The 16,200-nt window shown below is 52.3% G+C and overlaps 1 protein-coding gene across 4 annotated transcripts; it reads left to right on the top strand.

Moving 5' to 3' along the window:
- The first annotated feature begins 3,018 nt into the window (after window positions 1-3,018).
- Window positions 3,019-14,867, top strand: LOC116752311 (taurochenodeoxycholic 6 alpha-hydroxylase-like). Of its 4 annotated transcripts, XM_032629188.1 has the most exons (13): window positions 3,019-3,247; window positions 6,052-6,193; window positions 6,833-6,877; window positions 7,358-7,485; window positions 8,557-8,681; window positions 9,060-9,214; window positions 9,683-9,789; window positions 9,872-10,062; window positions 10,157-10,290; window positions 11,182-11,246; window positions 11,381-11,457; window positions 12,488-12,552; window positions 13,846-13,966. In XM_032629188.1, the coding sequence occupies exons 1-13, from the start codon at window positions 3,053-3,055 to the stop codon at window positions 13,872-13,874; spliced, it is 1,458 nt and encodes a 485-aa protein (XP_032485079.1). In that variant the 5' UTR covers window positions 3,019-3,052; the 3' UTR covers window positions 13,875-13,966. The 4 variants fall into 4 exon arrangements, with proteins under 4 accessions (XP_032485079.1, XP_032485070.1, XP_032485087.1 ...); XM_032629179.1 differs by lacking the exon at window positions 12,488-12,552 and having other exon boundaries at window positions 13,846-14,867; XM_032629196.1 differs by lacking the exons at window positions 6,052-6,193; window positions 12,488-12,552 and having other exon boundaries at window positions 3,195-3,247; window positions 13,846-14,867.
- Window positions 14,868-16,200: the final 1,333 nt, after the last annotated feature.

The raw sequence follows: 16,200 nt of genomic DNA, 5'->3' as shown, positions 1-16,200 counted from the left end.
GGGAGGGCCAGGGCTCTCAGAGCATGGTCCTGGTCAGCAAGTCCACAGGACAAAGTCTTGTTGTGTAACAAGCACGTGGTTCCTGGGAAAAACCCAGCTTACCTCTCAGGTCTTGGCTCCTCATCCCAGTGCGGGGAGCTCACTCCCTCCCAGGACCTCGTGCTGGTGTCCTCAGGTCTGTCAGACACACCTTCCTCAGGTAGATCTGCAGGCTGTCCTGGCAGCCCTGCACTTTGAGGACAATGGGTCTTCTTACTAAGTCTCCCTGCTCTCCAGGCTGAGCAGCTTCAGCTATTCTCATAGAACAAGCTTCTAGATGCTTCCCTGCCCCATCCCTCAATCCCATCCTCTCTGTCTGGCCCTGAGCTTGCCTGGGAGCACAGACATCAGTCTGATGGATGCTGCCCTGTGGGCTCACTCTCCATGGAGATGATAGACAGGAATCTAAGAAGGTGTCATGTGACAGGAAAAGAGGCCCACCTGCTGGGTGGGGGGTTATGTCAGCCAGAGGGGGGCCAACTGGCTCGGTTTGGTGGAATGCAGGACTCTGAGTGGTTAAAATTGTGATATTCCCAGGCAAACTGATCAATCAGGCCTCAAGGATGGCCTCTAAGCAAAGGATACTGACGTTTGACTTGTGCCATTAAATAGGGTCTGTTCATCTCTGGGCTCTCTTCCCTCATACACTGTACTGTGAGCTCCCTGGGGCTGAGGTATTGTCCCCTTCCTGCAACCCTGTACCCCAGTACCCAGCACAGAACCTGACCTGGAGAGATGCTCAGCCCATGTGTGTGGAGTGAAAGCAGACAGAGAGAAAGGAGAAGCTTGCAGGCTGAGGAAGGGCAGTGCCTACCCACTGAGTGACCCAGCGCTCAGCCCTGGGGGGTGCAGGGGGTGAGGGCACACAGTGAGAGCCAGTGTTTTCTCAAGAGAAGGAGGCCGAGTGATTATCAGCAGAGTGGAGCTAAGATGGTTCCTACTGGAATCAGCCACAGAGAGTCAGCCAAAGCCCAGTTTGTTCATGAAAATTGTTGTATCCGATTTCCAGATTATTTTAATTTTGAGAAATTCTGGTCTTTTTTTGATGCAGTTGTCACTTTTCTGAGTTAAGAGCTGACCGATGGAACCACTGAAACACCTCCAGTGATGTTTCCATTACACTGATGGCCATCAGAGAATATATAGACTCAATAAGTAGATAATTTCTCTTACGTAAATTATACTACTCATGGTGCTTAATCACCTCTCAATTTCTACTGGCCTAATACAGCAATCACAACCAAATATTTCTAGCTCTTATAATACTGAGATTTCTTTCAACCCCTCTAATATCGGCAAAGTCAGGAATTAGAATGCCATACATAATTGGGTAGAACAAAGGCAGTGCCAATGAAGAAGGATTTGCAGGCAGCTGGCTGGCTTGGGCACCAAGCAATCAGAAAGGAGGCATGCTCCTGTGCGGAAACACGGACCCCGAGTCCTCTGGGCCAACAAGAGGAGATCCAGGAAAACCAGGTAACACAGCTGGGGAGGTAAGAGGCTCCCACCAGTCAGTCCCTGCACTGGATCAACAGAGCAGGGCAGTCCCAATGATGGACGTGACCTGGGAACACAGAGCAGCCCCCAGAATGAAATCAAGCAGGACACGCCTCAGCTCAGGGCAGGACTGTCAGCCCCGCCCACACCCCCACTGGAACAGGAGCTCCACAATAGCAGGGATCTTGTTGTTCACTGCTGGATCTCTAGCTCCTAGGATGGCAATTGACCCAAAGTAAGTACTCAACACAGAGTTACCAGGTAAACAAATGAGTCCTTCTACCCATTTACTCATTCATGTATTTGACATTCATTTGGATGTCTGCTCTGAGATCTCTTCCCTCGCAAAGGGTGGGCCTTTGAAAGCCCTATTCACCACCAGCCACAGTTGACTATAGCAGATGGACGCCTTGGCCGTGAGATTAGAATCAGATTCTTGGAATAGGATTCAGCAGTGCCACTCAGACATGATGGTGGCAGAATGGTAAGGTGCCAACCCCAGAAGGGTAGACGTTCCCTCCTGCATCGCCTGGACCCAGCTGCACAAGGACAGTGACTGTATCTGTTTATCTGTGACTGTATCTCCAGCTTCTAGTAAAGTGTCTGGTATGAGGTAGAGCCTCCAGAAACATTGCTGAGAGATGAAGGCATGATCGTACAGAGAGAAAGAATGGGAGATGCAGAAAAACACAGATTAAGTCAATAATTAATAAATAGCAAGGTGAAAACAATGACTCTGAAAGGAATGTTGCTTTAAGAATCTTTAAGCCTCAAAAGGTGACTAAAGCAAGAGATCTGAATTAAATTTATTTAAATATTAAGTACATAATCCTAAACCTTTTTTAAAACTAAGACTATCATATTTCAGTAGTAGCCATCTTTTACTACATTTCAAATTTGTATTCTCTCATTTCTTAAGAAGGAAGGCAGGGGTATTGACACAGACATATCGCTGCAAACTTAAGAAAATATTAAGCATCCATACCCTCCGTGTTCATTAACTTACTGGTTAGTTAAAAAAAAAGTGGGGGAGATGGAATTTTCAGTTGCATGAGATGAATGAAAATGATTCATGTGGTCATGCAGGGTAGTCCACAGCTAGATGATACTACAGACTTAAACTCTGGTTCTGTACAATATTACAGTGCTAAACAAGATATCACAGTGATATGTTATTCAAAGAAGTTTTAATAAAACATTCATTTTTCTGTTTTATTTCCATTTGTATAAGTTTTTTAAAAAGTAAGCACGTGATAGTTTGCAGGATCCTGCTACAACCCAAACTCCCATTTCTATTTGTAACTATTATCGTCTCTTTATATTACTTACATTTTGTAACAGATGTTGGTTTAAATTAAAAAAAAAACAAAAGACAACTCGGGAGGCCCAGGTCTGAGCTCTGTCCTCACCTTCACCCTCCCCCAGGTGGGCGGGGCAAGCCTCCCTGACCAGACTGGGTGCTCAGGGGAGGTCAGCCACCTTCAGGGACAGTCAGCAATCCAGAAGCCGCTGCACCATGAGTGTCTCTGCGCTGAGCACCCCCAGAGCCCTGGGCGGTGTCTCGGGGCTCCTGCAGGTGGCCTCCCTGCTCGGCCTGGTTCTGCTTCTGCTCAAGGCAGCACAGCTCTACCTGCGCAGACAGTGGCTGCTCAAAGCCCTCCAGCAGTTCCCGTCTCCTCCTTCCCACTGGCTCTATGGGCACATGCAGGAGGTAGGATGGAGTGGGACGGGGAAGTGGGAGGGCAGGGAGGCCGGGGCTCTCAGGCCGTGGTCCTGGTCAGCACGCCCATGGGACGAAGCCTTGCTGTGGGGCGAGCACGTGGCCTCACAAAAGGACCCAGCTTACCTCTCAGGTCTTGGCTCCTCAGCCCAGTCTGGGGAGCTCCCTCCCTCCCAGGACCCCGTGCTGCTGTCCTCGGGTCTGTCAGACACTCCTCCTTAGGGAGATCTGCAGGCTGTCCTGGCAGCCCTGCCCTTTGAGAACAGTGGCTCTTCCTTCCTGAGTCTCCCCCGTCTCCAGGCTGAGCAGCTTCAGCTGTTCTCATAGAACAGGCTTCTAGATGCTTCCTTGCCCCATCCTCTCTGCCTGGCCCTCAGCTTGCCTGGGAGCACAGACATCAGTCTGATGGATACTGCCCTGTGGGCTCACTGTCCATGGAGATGACAGACAGGAATCTAGGAAGATGTCAGGTCACAGGAAAAGAGACCCACCTGCTGGGTGGGGGGTTACATCAGCTGTAGGGACAAACTGGCTCATTTTAAGACTGAGGAATTTTCCAGTCTCCTGATTTCAGTGCTTAAATCCTGACAAGTTGCTGGCACACATGAGCGAGGTTCCCAGGATGGTGCCAGGTAAGGAGAACTGACATTTGAGTTGCACCATCCACAGGGTGAGGTCACCCGCCTGCTGTCCTCCCTCAGTGGACTATGTGCTCTCAGAACCGAGTGTGAAATCCCCCTCACCCCCAGCACCCTGCACAGAGCCTGCGCAGAGGGCTGCCAGTCCAATGTGTGGAGGGACAGGAAGGAGGGAAGGAGCGGCTGGCAGGCTGGGAGGGGCAGCACCTACCCACCCAACACTGGCAGCACTAGCCTGGTCAGCGGGGGGCTCAGAGCCACGTCAGGGGCCACGTGGAGAGGGGCTCATCAAGGGTTTGTGGACTGAGCAAATGCTGGGAGAAAATCAGGGGTTGCAGAGAGCTGAGGCCTCCCTTTCTCTGCAGCGTGATTAGAGTAGAGTGGAGCTAAAGACGGGAACCAGAAACAGCCCGAGCCCCACGTGGGCTGGCCCAGTACCTCTCTCCCCTCTCCTTCCTAATCTCCTGCACCCCAGGTTACTCAGCATCCTCCCCACCTGCCTGGGCATTCTGGCCTCTGGGACTCTGCTCCCATGTGCCCTCTACCTGGAATGATCTTGTCCCTCATATGTCTGTCTACAAAGGCCCAACCCCAAGCCACCTCCTCCAAGATGTCTTTCTGGGTCTCCAGGAGCGGAGGGGACAACCCTTTTTCCCTTGCCTGTCCTTCTCATAAGGCAGTGCTAACCGGTTTCAGCTAGTTTTGTCTGCAGTGTCATAGCTGTGAGCTCCTTCTGGGAGAGCCTGCCTCTGGTTCATCTTTGTAACCTGAGAGCATCTTGGTAAATGATGACTCAACGAATGAGTACATGCATGACAAAGAGCTTTCTAATGTCCAGATCTGAGTTAGGGCCCCTTCCCAAAGCTTCCACAGAGGCTTGGTCTTCCCTCCATCACACATTCATGAGCCCCTAGGGCTGTCATGTCCTCAATCTCACTGTCTCCTCCTGGAGGCTCCAAACAGGCAAGCATCTACAGCTGCATCCTTATTCAGTGCCTTTAACCAGTGCCTGGCACATAGTAAATACGTGCTCAGTGAGGGAACCCATCCCACAGTAGGCAAGTTGCCTCAGAGCTGGTGAGTCCTGATGGTAGAAGGATGCAGGCAGAGATTAGATACCAAAGTGGCGGATGGTTGCTTTGAGTTACACAGAAGCCATTGAATTAAAGACGAGGTGACTGCATGGAACATGCCTAGGACCAAATGTTGACGAGAAATCCAGAGCTGATAAAACGAAGCTGAATCTGCAAGGTTAAGGAGAGGCAGTTGCTCTGTGGCAAAGAGGAGGGGCACACCAGGTAGAGGAAAGAACCTGGGCAGAGGCTTAGAAGTGTGAGCAGGTGGGGCCAGTGCAAGGCGCACAGGCAGCAGCATCTTCACCAGCCCAGCAGGAGGCAAGAATGGAGAGGGTAAAGCCAGAAAGCAAGGGCCTTTGTGGTCCACACTGAGGAGTTTCAAGAGACTCCTCTAGGTGGTGGGAAGTGCACACACGTTTCTGGACACTGGTAAATAAAAATTAGATAAAATAATCCACATATCAAAACCTTAGTTCAATACCATTTCCATATATACATCCAGAATCTGTGTACACACTCAATATGTAAAATAATATGATACAAACACAATTTAGTATATAATTTTTCTCACTTATCCATATACATCCGACACTCTTTCAAACTAACATTTATATGTATGCTGGGGTACTACTGAAAATATATAACAACCAGTATAGCAAAATGAAATTAATATATAAATTTAATTTTTATAATATATTTTATTCTCTAAATAAACAAAATTATATGACAAAGCTACTTACCAAGTGACACGAATTATCATAAACTGCTCATGCAAATGTTGTACGAATCACTTCCCAAAGTTTTCTACGGCTGGGCGTAAACCCCTGATGTAAGTTTCTGTAGGCAGTTTGTAGTGGTGGCCCATAAATCTACCCGACAAGGGGACAGAATGTGGTCTTAGGACAAAGGTGGACAGCCAGCAGGTCTGGGGCAGAGCCCAGGTCAGAAGAAATAGTTCCAAACTCCTAATTCTGCTGATCGATCCAGAACGATCTCCCTGTACTCATCCTGCCCTTCACCCCCACTCCAGCACTGGAACTCAGAGAAGGGTTTTATTGATTTATCTTTCCCTTGGAGACAGTTCCAAGATGAGACCGAGCTGCAACCCCTACTGAAGTGGGTAGAGAAATACCCAAGTGCCTGTGCTCGCTGGCTGTGGGGGACGAAAGCCCTGGTGTTGATCTATGACCCTGACTACATAAAGGTGGTCCTGGGGAGATCAGGTGAGAGGGAAACCCACATCCCAGCAGGAGAAAATCTTCCCTCTTGGGTACATGGCCCTGGATCTGTGAAATTCCAGAAGAAATTGGCACTTCAGCCATCAATACCTGGCTCCCTACCAGCCATCCTTGCAGCCCACAAGCCAGACTAAGGCCAACATTACTCACTTACAGTGAATGCTTAAACACCTGGGTGGGGCTGGCTTCTCTTTTCTGTCTTACTTTCTTTCTTGTTTTAACCCAACTGAGATGACCCCAGGTCTGGAAGACAATTCCCTGTCCACACTGATGTAGGTTTGGCACCTCTCACTGTTGCCTGTCCTGGGTCATGAAATGGCCAAACCACCACAAACTGTAGGAAAACCACAGGCTCCTTTCTTACTCTGTGGCGCTGAGCAGAGCCTATCTTTCTTGCCGATTCACCGTCTTAGTCCTGTGGGTGTTCTGCTGCTGGGACACTGAGTCTGCCTTCCTGGGCCCACAGTGACCATGAGGACAGAGAGAGTCAGGGATGGGAGGCAAGAGGGAGGTGGCTTGAGACAGACTGCCGGCTGACCAGCATCAGGAATGGAAGGTGCCACAGCTGCTCTGGGGGCTGCCTGCCTTGTTCGGTGCCCTCCACTTCCCTTCCTTCCCTTTCAGACCCAAAGTCTCACGATTCCTACAGAATGCTGATTCCCTGGATTGGTAAGTACATTTAAATACAACTGCAGTCCACCCACCAGTTAGGTTTACCAAGAGCTACCTCTTTGGTTAATGGAGAACAACGGGTACCAGGCACCCTGTCACCACCTCATCTCTCAGTCAAGCCTCATTTCTCTCCTTCCAGTGAAACTCTCACCCTTTGTAATGGTGCTGAGAGCCCTCCTGAAGCTCAGCCTCTTCTTCATCACTTCTCAGTCCTCTGCGACATTCTCAGCCTGACTATTAACTAATTCCTTCTATCACCTGCACCCCTACTCTTCTTCAACCTCTGTCTCACAGCTGTCATAATCACATCCTATGGACCAGCCATTTTGGAATTTCACATTCCTGAACTGTACTGCCCTTTCCTACCTTTGCCCATGATGTGGCCCCTCCTGACACCCTTGGTTCCTCCCAAGTTGTGCCCAGTCGTCCCTCTGATCCAGGCTCCCCGACACACACACAAACCCATCTGTGGCCCAGGGAATGGTTTGCTCGTGTTGGAGGGGCAGACGTGGTTCCAGCACCGGCGGATGCTGACCCCAGCCTTCCACTACGACATCCTGAAGCCCTACGTGGGTCTCATGGCCGACTCTGTCCGAGTGATGCTGGTGAGTCCATCCCTCGTCACCTGGACCCACTCATATCCAGCACAGCTGACAAAGTCCACTCTCAAGGGCTTCCCTGGTGGCGCAGTGGTTGAGAGTCTGCCTGCCGGATGCAGGGGACACAGGTTCGTACCCCGGTCCGGGAAGATCCCACATGCTGCGGAGCGGCTGGGCCGGTGAGCCATGGCCGCTGAGCCTGCGCTTCCGGAGCCTGTGCTCCACAATGGAAGAGGCCACAACAGTGAGAGGCCCACGTACCGCAAAAAAAAAAAAAAAAAAAAAAAAAAGTCCACTCTCAAACAGTTGTGTCCCTCAGGCATCCGTCAGACACAGCCCCCAGAATTATGCATTCAGAACATACTCTGAGACCGTGCTCACCAAAACTGGATGGGACAGAGGGGTATCCCAGCACCAGATTGGATCCAAGGAAAGTGAAGGCAGGGCCATGGTGTACTGAGAGTCCACTCTCCTCTCATCTCCACATCTTCAACACAAAGGAAAGAGCAAGGGTCATTCCCCTGGACAGCAGTGCAAACTGCCCCTGGTTGCCCTGGACAACGGCAGCTTCAGTGGTAGAGTGGGCATCCCAGGATGGCACTCAGATAGACTCTGGCCTGGAGTCCAGGGCCTCTGCATGGAATTGAGCCACTCATGGGAGGAAACGAGGCCAGGTTTACACTCAGAGAGCTGGGTCTTCACAAGCATCACCTCTCATCTGGACTGGACACCACCTGGTCTCAGCTAACATTAAATGAATAAAAGGAATTGAAGTACCTCATGCCCCTTCCTAGGAGCCCAGTAGAGCCCCATAAGCTTTTCCTTGCCTTGTTCCTAAACTTTGGAACTAATACAGAATATTATGAGAGACCATGATTAATTATATAATAAAAGATTCTGAGAAAATAGACGTCACATTACACGTGTGTGATACAGCCTTAAATTGCTGAAACACATCTGCTTAGAAAGTGAGGAAAACTCATCCGAAGATTTAGAGAGACAGAGAGAGAGCCTGGCCTTGTCAACGCAGGCCTTCTGGGAGAGCAGAGCAGGGTCAATGTCCCCCTCCCACCACAGGACAAGTGGGAGGAGCTCGTCAGCCTGGACTCGCATCTGGAGGTCCTTGGACACGTCTCCTTGATGACCCTGGACACCATTATGAAGTGCGCCTTCAGCCACCAGGGCAGCATCCAGACAGACAGGTCAGTCACAACCCTTCAACGGCAGGGCAGGGTCCTTGTTCTCACCAGCTGGGGAGGACTTACCTGAGAGGCAGTTAGGGCAGTGTGGACGCTTATCAGCACAGAAAGCAACATTCTGCACAGAGCCATGGACCACAGTCAAATTCCACCCAGACCAACCTTGACTCAGTCACAGGTCCCTGATTCCTGCACAGGGAGAAGCCTGGCTGCTCAGGCCACTTGTAAAGGACTAAGTGTCTCCAGGGCTGTGAGGCAGAAATAACAAAGCCTCAGTGCTGCCTGTCCCCGCTGACTGAGGAATCCCCACCCGGAGCCCTACCACGTCTCCAGGTCAGAGGTTCCCTCCACTCCAGTCTCCTCTGCATCCTCTCCCTTCAGGAAAATCCAATCCTACATCCAGGCCATCAAGGACCTCAGCAATCTGAGTTTTTCCCGGGTGAGGAATATCTTCTACCAGAACGACATCATCTACAGGCTGAGCCCTGAAGGCCGCTGGAGCCACCGCGCCTGTCAGCTCACCCATCAACACACAGGTTCTTCTGATCCTTCTGGGCAGCTCCTGCCCACCCACCCTCATCATGCACATGTAAAAGGGCCTGGCCTTGACCCCTCAGGCAGGGCCCAGACTCCTGCTTCCTCTTCAGGGGCTGGCACACACCCACACTGGGTACTTCCCTGGTGCAGGGGTTGGGAACCGAGACGTCAGGGTGTCAGGTGAGGTGCAGGGAGATACATGTGTCACCACATTGGTGACGGTGGAATGAGACCCCCTCCCAGCATCATTCAGGCAGAGCCTCTGTGGGCTGTGCTATTGAGGGGATTCCCAACCTGGATCAGATGATGCTGGAGCTCTCTGCCCTGACATGTGCGCCCATTCCCACCCTCGTCCTCATCCACCTGGTACCCAGATTGGGCCTGAGGGGCAGATAGGGCTACGGTGGGTTCTGCATCTGGTTCCCCAGAGCCCTCAGCTCTGCCTGGGAACCACTGTTCTGGGACAGATGGAGTGATCCAACTGAGGAAGGCTCACCTGCAGAAGGAGGGAGAGCTGGAGAAGGTGAGGAGCAAGAGGCACCTGGATTTCCTGGACATCCTCCTCTTCGCCAGAGTGAGTGTGGGCAGGAGAGGCCTGAGGCTTTGCCCAGAAGCACAGAGGAAGGGCAGACCCTGCACTCTCCCTGCCTCCGCAGATGGAGAATGGGAGCAGCTTGTCTGACAGGGAGCTCCGTGCCGAAGTGGATACGTTCATGTTTGAGGGTCACGACACCACAGCCAGTGGCATCTCCTGGACTCTCTATGCTCTGGCCTCCCACCCTGAGCATCAGCAGAGGTGCCGGGAGGAGATCCAGAGCCTCCTGGGGGATGGCACCTCCATCACCTGGTGAGTGCCCAACAGATGGGAGAACCTTGCCCCTCTGCTAATGGAGAACCCCTGATTGTCTGGCTCTGCCGCTCTCAAATGTGCTGCCTTTCAGGGACCACCTGGAACAGATGCCCTACATCACCATGTGTATCAAGGAGGCACTGCGACTCTATCCACCAGTGCCGTTCATTTTCAGAGATCTGAGCAAGCCCATCACCTTCCCTGATGGACGCTCCTTACCTGCAGGTATGAGCTTCATCCACACCCACTAAACTAAGCACTCTGCAAGACCACGTGGGAGATCAGAAATACACATGTGCTTTCCCAGTTCTGAGATGCTCTGACTCGCTTCCACCTTAAGATAATTAATGTTTACTCTGTAGTTTGGACAAGTTTTGTAAAATGCTTGACATAGAAGTTGAACACAGCAAAAGCTCAGTAAACAAATGCTAGACCCTGAAAGTGGTCTTGTAATAGAGCCTGAAAATTCTAATTCCTTGAGACATCAAGGCTTAAGAGAGAAGCAGGTGGAGATGTGGTTCTTTCCATATGGGGTCTAAGTAAATGAGGGAGCTCAGAGAATCCATTGTCATGGGTCAGTTGGTCCAGTCTCTGAGGAGCCCTCAGGTGGATGGCAGAGAGCAGCTGATGATCAGGTCTGAGAGCCCTGCCATGGTTGGAGGCCACCCATTGGCTCACCTCCCAGTGGGTCTGAATCCCAGCCCTGCCACCTCCTAGCTGTGGGATTATGGTCACGTCCCTTAATCTCTCAGAAGCTTAGGTGAGTCATCTACACATGGGGATAGGAGTGCCTTCCTTGAGGGCTGCTGTGAGGATTAGATGAGTTAATGCACAGCCCCAAGGGCTCATGATGGCACCTGATAACTGTGAGTTTTCATGTGAGGCGATCCTCATACTAAGCCTCCAATTCTCTTCCTTCTCAGTCCTGGCCATGGTTACCTGCTCCTAATCTGTGCTCATGTGCTTTGTCACCTCCAGCCCACCTGTCTTGCAAGAGCACCATTTCATTCAGAGTGATGGAGGGTAGCTCTCATGGTGGCTCCTGGGCCTTTTGTGCACATTGCCCCTGTTACCATGGATACCATCAGTCTTCTCTCTCTCCTCCCTGCCCCACAGGAGTCCCGCTCTCCCTCTTCTTTTATGGGCTTCACCACAACCCGAAGGTGTGGCCGAACCCAGAGGTATGATGGAGGAGGGGATGGAATGCTCTCTCCAGAACAGCACCTCCCCTGCTCCACCTCAGGGATTCTTGTCCCCTGGTGGATTGGTGCAAGGAGTTTGATCCCACCTGTCCTGGCCCCGGTGCTCTCTGCAGGTGTTTGACCCATCCCGGTTTGCACTAGGTTCTTCTCAACACAGCCATGCTTTCCTGCCCTTCTCAGGAGGATCCAGGTGAGGCCTTCTGTACCTGGGCAACCAGGTGTCACTGGGTGCTACCTGATGTGTGTGACTGTCTACATTCATATGTGGTGTATGTAGTTATATCCCTGTATGTTGACGTTTTGAGAAGGAGGCGTGTGTCCCCATGTACAAGAAGGCCTTCAGGGCACGCCACGGAGATCTTGACCTCCTGACTTCCGCAACGATCAGCCACATTGCCGTGGCCGTGGCCGCTCCAAAGTATTCCAGGGTTTTCCTCACTTTAGGAGTATGACTTTTCAGCTTTAGAATTTTTCATGAAAGGTAAACTTCAGATGTTTGCTTTCCACAATTATCAGTCATCTTTAAAGATGGTTTTCTCTCTTTACACATTCCTAGTCCAGCCCACTGCCTTTTCTACTTAATTCAACAATCCACCTCTGACTGTATCATCAGTTGTGTTTGCATGGATTTAGATTTCCAGCTGCTTTTCTTCTCCTGAGGCTTCAAACCACGTATGTGATCACTTACAGTTGCAGTTTGAAGAAAGTTACATAGGCACATGTGTCTTTTCTATTTCTGTAGTCAAACCTAACAATTGTGATTGCATATTCATATAAACATGACACCATTTCTGGTTGCCAAAATTCTATATATGTAGTGGGGATTAGATACCACAGTCCCAGAATCTGATTTTGGCAAAAAAGGATGAAATTGAAGGCAATCAAGTGCTTTTGAGAGAAAACTCACTATTTTGTGTTGGACACGTGCATTTGAGAAGTTCCTGCCGTGTAAAATATAAAGCAAACATGAAATAGCTGTTAAGCTGGATGACACACTCCAAAATGACTCCTGTGAAAATCTTCAATGGCTACAGATCCCCCCCCGAAATAGTAACTTCCATAACTTTGGAACTACTTAGTAATCCAAGTTTTTTCTGAGCCTATAATTCTGTGAAATTTTCAGTCGGTGAATCAACCTTCACAGAACAGGCTTGACGCAACACGTTCCCGGAATTTGCTCTAGCATTTGATCTGTGCCAGGGTCCTGTTCTTCCTTGTAGACATTGGCTGCAGGTCATGCGGCTGCCACCAGAGGACAGGGGGTACCTGGCAACTCAATTCCGAGGTCAGAATTAATGTTTAATTTTAATCCATTCCTTTTTTTTATCAATTCAATTAACTTTGTTCAAATAGAAAGCTATTTATTAAGCCTGCTTCCGTGTGCCAAACCATATATTACAAGATGGGAACACAGAGACGAAAGGAACTTTCCTTGCTCCGAGAGTTCACAGTCAAGAAACCACTACCGCTATTCAAGACAGACATGCGACGTTTCCATAGTGTAGTGGTCAGTACGTTTGCCGTACAAGACAGACATCGTGCACTCATCCACTCTTTCACTCGTTCATTCATTCACTGAGCAGGTTGTGGAGTGTTCCATGTTTCTGGCACTGTCTGGTCACGGGACAGTGATGTGTTCTTGAGTGAACGCTAAAGCTGCTTGGGGATGTGGGAGAAAGAGGCGCAGGCGGCAGAGGCGGGAGGCCAGGCGGTCACTAGACTGAGTCTTGAGCATGTAGCCAGCAGAGGCGGGGGGAGGGGACCTCAACAGGAGCGGAGCGAGGAAGAGGGGCTGGACAGGTGCGAGGTGAGTGAGGAGCAGCCCAGAGAGCGCTGTGACGCCAGCTGAGGCCGCGCGACGTGTCCTCCCTGTGATGGGGGGCGCAGCAGGCCCCGAGCCGCCGTGGCTGCAGTAGAGGGAGGGGAGGCAAGGAGACTGAAAAGGCCAGTGAGGAGCCCACGGGATGGGAGGAGGGGCCTTGCTGGAGTAGAATGGGAGGGCTCCAGGGACGGGTTGACTGAGGGGCTGCGGGGAGACAGGAGGCCGGAGCATTAACTGGAAGCAAGTGGTCCAGCAGGTCGAGGGGCGCTAACCCGTGGCCCCTCCAAGAAGCCTCCTGGTTGCCATCCTGACTTCCTGACACAACTCTGTCCTGTCCTGTCTGGGAACTGGGGCCCCTGCATGTCTGCCATGGGTGGTGAGGGCCCGGGAGTTGCCCACACCCCCCTACAGTGCCCTGGCCTGGCCTAAAACCAGAAGCTGCCTGTGGACGAGTGAACAAAGTACTAATTCACATTTACTGATTCACGTGACTTGACCCTGTGGCTTGGAGCACCGACCCTCCCCAACAAGACTTGCGACTGCTGAGAGCAGAAGTAGGAGTTAGGAGCTAGTCCTGGAGAGAGGTGGCCTTTGTGAAGGTCAGGGGGAGAGGGTGGACCGAGGCTTGGGCGGCACGTTCAGTGTGACCCGTAAGGAAGGGATCGGGGCTGGATTATGTGGAGGAAAGCCCTGAATGCCCTGTGCCCAGCAGGGGTTAGAAGCCTCTGCTCACTTCCTTTTCCCTCCCTGACCCAGGAACTGCATCGGGAAGCAGTTTGCCATGAATGAGATGAAGGTGGCCGTGGCCCTGACCTTGCTTCGCTTTGAGCTGGCACCGGATCCCTCCAGGGTCCCTGTTCCCATTCCAAGAGTTGTGCTGAAGCCCAAGAATGGGATCCACTTGCAGCTCAGGAAGCTCCTGTAATGCTTGTTGGAGACAAGGACGAGTTCTGAGGGTCCCTGCCTGCCATCCTGTCTCGCTGTCATTCTCTCCCGTCCTTGCCTCTGTGCCCACTTCCTGCTTCTATCTGCCCACCTGCCGGCCTACCTCATCTCCTGCCTCCTGCCCATCAGAGGTTCTGCCCTCCTTCTCTCACCTTTCTCCAGGCTCCCTATCTGCTTCTCTCTCCAGCTGTCTCTGACCCACCTGTGCCTCTGACTGTCCACCTAAACCCTGATCACCTGCCCTCCTCCAGTCTGTCTACTCTCTCCTTGTCTTTTGCCCCTTCTGCCTGCCTGTCTGTCCCTGAATTCACTTCCTTTTGCTGCTAAAACAATTGACCACAGCCTTAGGGACTTCGAACAACACAGAGTTATTCTCTGACAGCTCTGGAGTCAGAAGCCGGAAGTGGGTTTCCTTGGACACAGCCAAGGTGTTGGCAGGGCCCCCGGTGCAGGGATGTAGGAGAGGATCCCTCTCTTTGCCTTTTCCCACATCTAGAGCTGCAATCCTCACATTCCTTGGCTCCTGGGCCCTCCTCCATATTCAAATCCATCAGCTTCTTCAAATGTTCCCCTGCTTCTGTCTTCACATCGCCTTCTCTTTCATAAGGCCCTCTGTGACTACACAGGCCCACTCAGATAAAACAGGCTTGCTCTGAGTTCCGGGGATTAGGACACGGACACCCTGGGCAGCCATTACTGTAGCTGCTAAGTCCTGCGTGACTACCATTGCCTTGGGCCCCCGATCACTCCCGTGTGTTATGGGTCTGCTCATTTGTCACTCACCTGGCTTCCCCTCTTTCCCACTCCCTGGATAAATCACAATGTCATATGGAGCATGTGTGTCTTCCCTTGCAAGGAGCTGGATGGAATGAAAGAGAGAGAGAAGGGGAGGGAAGGCAGAGGAGACGAGGAGGGGACATGACCCTGGTCTGTGGGCCCAGAACCCCAGCAGGACAAGCGTGTCCCAGCGCACCTGCAGCCTCACACTCTGGGGTCCCTCACGCCCTACAACCCGCCTGTCACCTGAGACTCCCATGGCAGCTGAGTCAGGAGAAAGGGCTCGTCTCCAAAGGCTCAGAGGGAAGAAACTCACCCTGGGCACCTGCCAGGGAAGGAGCCTCCCTGCTGTTGTGTGGTAGCTTCCTCGCTACATCCTTAGAGGGGCCCAGCCAGAACCCATCCTGCCCTGAGCAAAGAAGCCTTACAGACTTGGCTCAGCGCGAGGGCCTCAGGAACCAATCCTTCACCCCAAATGAGATTTGAGAAGAGCCCAGCCCAGATTTGAGAAGCGCTGGCCATGTCACCAGCTCCCGGCAGCCCTTCCTCACACGCAGGGCCTGGAGGCTCCTCAGAGGCCCAAGCGGGCGGCTGTGCAGGAGGCTCTGGGAGGACCAGCTGGGCACGAGGCTTGGCTGCTGGGAGAGGATGTCAGACCCGAAGCAGAGGACCAGCCGGTGCACCTCCCCCACAGGACAGCCCCTTGCAGTCCCCAGCGTGTCTGCCCAGCCCCTGAGCAAGGATGGGCTTCTTCAACCCTGGCTTTCCTGGAGACCTCAGGGGGGCTGGTCCTCCTGACCCTGACCAGCGCCAGGCCCCTCGCACTCCTCCAGCAGCCTCTCTGCACCAGCCCTGCTCTCTTGCTGCTTCTGCACACAGGTCCTCCTCCCGTCCCACCCCTGCCCTTCCTAACCCAGGGCCCCGGATGCCAGAGGAGACCCCCCTGCAGCCCTGTGCTCTGCTGTGATGCCGCCATGTGCCTCCTGAAGGGGCCGTCTCCCCCAGCCGCTGCCTGCAGCTGGAACCTTCGGCCCAGTCCCCTCCCCGTTCCTAGGTCACAGGGCTAGTTCACTCTGCTCCAACATGGGGCCAGGAGGACTCTCTGTGCCTGACCGGGGGTGGGGCAGGAGAGTTAGCCGGGAACGTCCTGGACGGGAAGCTTGGCAGGTCCCCTGGCGTTAGGTGGTGCAGAAGGACTCGGGCTGGTCACTCTCAGCGCATGGGACGATGGGAACTTTGTCTTCTGGGTGCCAGCCATGGACGTGAGCTCTAATCACAGGATTTTACAGGAGCTAAAGAGAGTGACTAAGAAGAGACCCTGCTCGCTCCATACAGTGGGAAAAACCCCAGCTGTGTCCACACTCCTATGCACGCCCCCCAGGACACGTA

Source organism: Phocoena sinus, chromosome 1 (genome assembly GCF_008692025.1).
Source record: "Phocoena sinus isolate mPhoSin1 chromosome 1, mPhoSin1.pri, whole genome shotgun sequence".
Classification (NCBI taxonomy): domain Eukaryota; kingdom Metazoa; phylum Chordata; class Mammalia; order Artiodactyla; family Phocoenidae; genus Phocoena; species Phocoena sinus.
This window is presented reverse-complemented; position numbering and strand designations above follow the sequence as displayed.

Excerpts from the sequence above, each read along its gene's own strand:
- LOC116752311 (XM_032629179.1), top strand. The coding sequence starts at position 3,053 with ATGAGTGTCTCTGCGCTGAGCACCCCCAGAGCCCTGGGCGGTGTCTCG. Across the intron at positions 3,248-6,051 it reads TCTATGGGCACATGCAGGAG|TTCCAAGATGAGACCGAGCT; the intron begins GTAGGATGGAGT and ends CCTTGGAGACAG. Across the intron at positions 11,458-13,845 it reads CCCTTCTCAGGAGGATCCAG|GAACTGCATCGGGAAGCAGT; the intron begins GTGAGGCCTTCT and ends TCCCTGACCCAG.